At 34.7% G+C, this 6418-nt stretch overlaps 1 protein-coding gene across 1 annotated transcript; it reads left to right on the top strand.

The window, feature by feature from the left end:
- The first annotated feature begins 2728 nt into the window (after nt 1-2728).
- On the top strand, nt 2729-4523 carry LOC126629827 (protein CURVATURE THYLAKOID 1B, chloroplastic-like). The gene is made up of 6 exons (XM_050299966.1): nt 2729-3147; nt 3412-3515; nt 3614-3700; nt 3820-3882; nt 4060-4097; nt 4217-4523. The coding sequence occupies exons 1-6, from the start codon at nt 2982-2984 to the stop codon at nt 4272-4274; spliced, it is 516 nt and encodes a 171-aa protein (XP_050155923.1). The 5' UTR covers nt 2729-2981; the 3' UTR covers nt 4275-4523.
- Nucleotides 4524-6418: the final 1895 nt, after the last annotated feature.

Below are 6418 nucleotides of genomic sequence, written 5' to 3'. Positions count from 1 at the left end.
GATCAATGCTCTCAAGTGGAATAGGTCGACCATCTCTCATGTATCTAACAATCTCATGAACACATGGTAATCCATGAGTGTCACGTAAAACACAACCACATGCCTCGGAGTCAATACCGTTCATTTTGGACAACTTGTACTCTTTTAGGACCATATATAGTGCACTAATTGAGACAACTTGTACTATGTTTCTCAAAAGAAGCCTTGATTTTAGTGTGTTGCAACCCAAGCAGAGCATGTATACTTTCCTATGATGTCTCAAATGTTCCTTGGCTACTTCCACGATATCTTTTTAATTTGGCATGTGAGGACTCGGCCCTGTTAAAGTAACAAGGGTTTAGCAATCTCACTAGAAAATGAAAATGAAAATAAAGTAACAAGTGATAAATGCTTACCTATTTAAGGTTGTATTCCCAAAGTGCATAAATTTATTGATCCATGCTGCAACGAACGTTTCTTTGTATGGATTCAACCAAGTATCTATTACATATTGAAGCATATCTTGATACATACTAAACTCGTCTTGTCTGCCTTATGAAATCGACTTCAGTAGAAGATGCAACCATTGTATTCCATTTCTCCAAAAATCTATCGCAATCTTCCTTGGACTTATATAATTTTTTGAACTTGGCTATCACATTCTTATTGATGTGCCATCTACATAATAAATGCTTACTTGTATCAAATATAAGTTCAATGGCCCTCACCAAAATTGCACATTATGAATAAACATACAAGAGCATAAGTGAATCAATTGCATAGTCAAGCAAATATTACCTTAGTTGTGGTAAATTCACTAGTACAGTCCACCATACGTGTAGATGCTGAATTATTACCAAATTCGTCTACCAGCTACAAACGAATTCCACCATACGTCATAAAAGAACCAGATGAACTTCATAAACAAGTTGACATTGGAGAAATTTACATCATAAAAGAACCATATTTTTTTATTTCAATTACAGGTCAATGCCTTTTTGTATTGTCATAAACTCATTAAAAAACAAATTTACTGTCGACATCAATATGCAACAATTGAAGCTTAATTCGGCTTCAATTCTAACTTAAAGAGAGAGATTCCTTGGGGGATCATCATCGTCACATTCACCATCTTAATGGACACCAACCTTCGAAGATACCAGAGGAACCATGTTTGCATGCATATCCAGTTTTTTTCAAAAAAAAAAAAAAAAAAGAAAAAAAAAAAGAGAGATAGGTGGTGCTTGTGGTAAGTACGGGGCTAATGAAAAATCAACCACGCCTCCCGCTGTTTAGGTTTTCAATTCTAATCAACCATGCCTACAACAGTATGCAACAAATTTACCCTAACCTAATGAATGATGTCGACAAAGCTATGCTTCAATTCCATAAATTCTCATTAAAAAACAAATTGCACCATAATCTAATGCAAATTCAAATAAAAAGTCACAGAGTTATGCTTCAATTGTACGATGTCGACAAATCAAGATGACCCACATAAAATTATCTTTTACCTCTTCGACGGAAACATGATCATCTACTTCTTCCATAGAAACGTCATCTTCTAAGTTCATTCCTTTTGCTTTCTCTGGATGATTTTGTTTTCTCTGAATGAAAGAAGATGGGAAGGATGAGTTAGGGTTTAAGGGAGACAAATTTTCTAAACATATTCTCACGTTCAAACTTTTCTTTTTTCTTTTTTATAAAAAAAAAAGTAACGGAAAAGGGGGTAACTAAAGTCCTTATTAGTCATTTTACATATGGACAAATTTGTAATTAAAAAATTCATAAAAATGTGGGTGGGAAGATAAGACATTGGAGTGGGAATAATGGTTTAATGGTTTAATGCTATGGTTTAATGCTACGGTTTAATGGTATTCTTCTTCACTTGTATATGAAGGGTTTTAAGTTCGATTATTACCAAAGGCAAATTTGAACCACATTATTATATGGCTAACCCATTGTAAGGTTCAGCCCACTCTATTGTGACACGTGGCGTGACGAGATTGGTTAAAAATCCTACAGGAACTTAAAAAAAAAATCATCTTTTATTATTTTATAAAAAAATAAATTTTTAATACCAATAGTCTAGGAAATTTAGTTTAGAGGTGCATATGCATTTGAGCAATTACTGTTCACTAAGGTAGTAATTGTCTTAGCTCAATAGCCTAGGCAGTAATTGTTTGGGCAATTTGGGAGAGGTGGAGTTGCTGTGTTTTCTGAAATTTGACTTGTCATAGGCCACTCTTATTGTTTGGTCTCAAGGAATGGTGGAGGTAAATGTGAATAAATTTTCATTGTTAAGGGCTCAAAAGAGTTTAATTAGACACAGAAGAAACTTATCTCTTTGTAACGGAAGTTGAACTACCTTAAATATGTTAATTCATCCACGTAGCACGAAACCAACCGTAATGTGCACCAACATACATTGCAGGCGAAACAAATTAAAAGTGGATAGAGGGTGAATATGTATAAAAATCAAATGAAAATAGTTCTTATTTCAATAAAAATTTGGGTGGTGGTCGTCAACATCCTATCACATATTAAACATGATGGACATGTTTGAGACATTTTGCTAATATCTTCACTCCCTTCTCCTCTCGTAGGGAAAATTTTATTACAAGAACAGGTTTTCTGTATGTGTGAATAAAAGAGAAGGTAATCTGACATTTGGCCCTTTGGAGGAAGATAATACAATGAAGGCTTTCCTTTGTCACAACAGAGGTCCACCTAGAGCCTCCTCCCCAATCAAACACCACAAAATGCCTATCCTGCACACTATCCTAATGAAAGAGCAATGAGTGGTTGTCCATCTCCAAATCTTTGAGAGAGCAGCATCTCCACTGTCCATTGCAAAATAATCAAACTCCTCCACAATTACAAACCCAAGAACAAGGATAACTAGTTAGATAAACTAAAACTCATCAGACTGCATCAGGTTTCTCATCCTAGTGGCCTCAGAATCTCTAGGACTTAATTAACTTGTAGGGGATCCAGTAGCCATGGCTTCCACCTCCTCCACACTTTCCATCTCCTCCTCGTCCACTCTAGTTGACACCAAGGCTCCTCGCCATTCGGCTGCCTCATCACCACAATGTGTGACCCTCCCTTCCCTTCCTCCACCGCCAGTTCATTCTCAAAATCACGCAGGGAAGACCACTGCCTACTGTGAGCCATTCATATATGTCCCTAGTATTAGTTTGCATTATGATTAATACTACTAGGATCTATAAAGTACTAATATATATATATATATATATATGTATGTATGTATGTATGTATGTATCGGACCAATCCAGACGGTTGGTAATATGGTGAAATCTTATTTGAACGCATGTAGTTCATATTGACAGTTTGGTAACATAACATACTAGATCTCCGGAACAAGAACATTACCATGTTGCTATATACTTAATTTTTTTTTTTTTTCAGGTCGTAAGTTTGCGCGCAATGTCATGGCCATGGCGACAGGGGAAGCACCAGCAGAAGTTGCAGTAACTGAGCTGCCAGAGATTGTGAAGACAGTTCAAGAAGCTGTAAGCCAATCCATGTTTTTAGAATTTAATTACATCTTCCTTTGTATTAGTGAGTTCAGAAACTTAAGTGACAAGAATGAATTGCTTTTGGTGTCTAGTGGGAGAAAGTGGAAGATAAATATGCAGTTTCTTCACTTGCAGTAGCTGGTGCTGTTGCACTATGGGGCTCCACTGGACTGATTTCGGTGTGTTTCCCAATAATAACTACAAATTGTTGCTCTTAAATTTGTAGAATTCAGTAACTTCTTACCCTCAGTTATTCATCACTGACCGGTTTCTGCGTGATGGCTATCGATTGTAACAGGCAATTGATAGGCTTCCTTTAGTTCCTGGTGTTCTTGAGCTTGTAGGAATTGGCTACACTGGGGTAAGTTATTTTTTTTGCTCTTGAATTCTTTTGGAAAATTTTCAACTTAACAGTACGCTGGAAAAGAATCAGATTCACTACTTATTGCACATGAATAAGAACCGTTTGATCAATATAGTACAACTTGATAGGCTGCACCAATTTCTAAACACCTAGCTTTCTTTTCGATCTTTGCAGTGGTTTGCATACAAGAACCTTGTTTACAAACCAGACAGGTGAGTCTCAATTTTTCATTACCTTGACTGGAGAGTATAAATAAGTAGTTTCAATTGATTTACTTTGGTATAAAATCTATCCAAAAAGTTTGTATAACATGTTTTTGTTGGAATTGTAGAGAGGCTTTGACACTGAAGATTAAAGCTACATACAAAGATATAATCGGCAGCAGCTAGAACAACCCGAAAAGTAATGTTGTTTAAGATAAGAACTAGTGGCCGGTTTTTGAAGCATCTATCTGTATACGTAAATATCTCGCAGCATTGTTCATAAGGATGTGAACATTCTTCATGTTGTTTGCAACTTTGCATAAGCATATTCTAACCAAGGTTATTAATTAATGTCATGTACGTACTTAGTCTGCGAGATACTTGTAACTAGTACTACTATAATTTGTTTCCGTCTAATTAGCTCCTTGTAAGTTATATCATGATGCTTCTTATCTTTTGTTTTAGAAAGGAAAGATAAAAGTAAATTAATTACAATAATCTGGCATAACTGGAAGAATGTTGGAAAATATTAGCATTTTAAGTATTTTATTATTTGGGTCGTTTTGGTATTTTTATATTAGGTTTCGTAAGTTTTGGTTTATAAAAATAGGTTGTAGATTGCTTTGAGAGATTAAGACAGTCACAATATAGTCTCTAAGAGTAGCTGCTTTGGCAATCTCGTTTCTTTGTTTTTTCATTAATCAAATAGCATTTGTAGCTTGTAATCCATTTGGTAAACAAAAACTTAAACATGTGCTTATTTCATAGGCACGAAACACCATCATGGCAGTGTATCTGTGTCATGCAAATCATTCTCTTCGATCCTGTCCAACATATTTGTTGGCATATATACAGTTACAATAAACATTTGGTTTAACCCAACATTATGTGGTTTCATTTGAACCTAATTTTTGCATTCATTTCTTATTTGTATGATTATTTTCCCATGAGTAGTAACTATGGAATTAAATCGAAAATTCTAATTATACACAATTATTTACTTATGATAATAATATCTAAAACACCTTTTTCCTTAAAAACTTTTAACATCTTCATTTACCTATAAGAGAGATATGAAACAATTACACGTATGAAAATATCGCTATCTACTTCAATAAAGATACAAAAACAATTATAAACACAGATCCTTTGACCAAGGCATTGCCAGTTGACATATTTAAATTGAAAGTTTACTGGATGAGATTGCTAGGATCTCTTGATCAGTGGGAGTGATTTTGTTAGTTCGAGAATTTGGAGTTGTAGCTAGTGCAATAGTGAGGCTTTAGTCAGCGGGTTTGCTGCTGCTGCAATGAAGTTTAAAAGGTTAGTGTGGCGGTGCAAACATGATTAAGTTAAGTTTTATTTAGTTTTTCTTTCAGCTGGTATTTGCTGTTAGCTAGTTCAGTTTTAATTTTTATTTAAGAAGTTCAATCTTTTCAAACTTTTGTGATTGATTGTTCTTAAAGATAAAGTTAATTCAGTTTGATTCTTTGAGGATCAGTTTGTCATTTTACTCGGGCAATTGTTTGAATTAAAGTTGTGTTATTCATTATTTTGGAATGAACTCCAGATTTGATTGTTATGCTATATGTGTTGTACTTATTTTATTAAAGTTAGTGAATAGGGGGAGACAGTTTACGTTCTCCTTATACGGTTTGATCATATTGTTATAAACATATTCAATGTATGTGATCTTAGAATGACAATTAAATTGTGGATTGTAGTTATAAATTTCTTGGTTCTATATTTTGAAATGCATAGGTAGATTGTGTATGATGAATTTTCAAAGTAAAGACTAAGCGATCACTTTTATTGCAACTCGAATGAATATTGTATTTCAAATTTATACTTGCTCAAGTGGGAGAATGTAAGATTATGAGCATGAGTATTGTGGAGCCTAAAATAATCCCAAAAATTCTAGAGGCGACACGGGAATTTTTATTCAAGAAAGACAAGATTGCCCTCAATAAATGGGCAGGCTTCTTAGATACTCCCACGCGTAGCTCACACCCCTGAAGGTCTTAGCAGCTGAATGCGACTACCCACAGCTCACTTGCCCTTGGCACGGAATTAAAGATAAGAATTAATTATCCAAATCCTATTTTTAATACATTCCCAATTGAAGACTGATTCCAATCAAGTAAGTAATCCCAATTTAAATAAATTAGGGATAATTACACCATTATCTCAAGATATTATTTCCTATTTAATATCTTGAGAATATTTTGAGAATATTTCTCCATAAACACATAGGCCAATAGGATGCTGCCACGTGTAGGGTAAAACCCTAACATTGTGGCCGGCCCTATCCCTATCAATACCCCATATTC

This window comes from Malus sylvestris, chromosome 7, assembly GCF_916048215.2.
Source record: "Malus sylvestris chromosome 7, drMalSylv7.2, whole genome shotgun sequence".
Classification (NCBI taxonomy): domain Eukaryota; kingdom Viridiplantae; phylum Streptophyta; class Magnoliopsida; order Rosales; family Rosaceae; genus Malus; species Malus sylvestris.
This window is presented reverse-complemented; position numbering and strand designations above follow the sequence as displayed.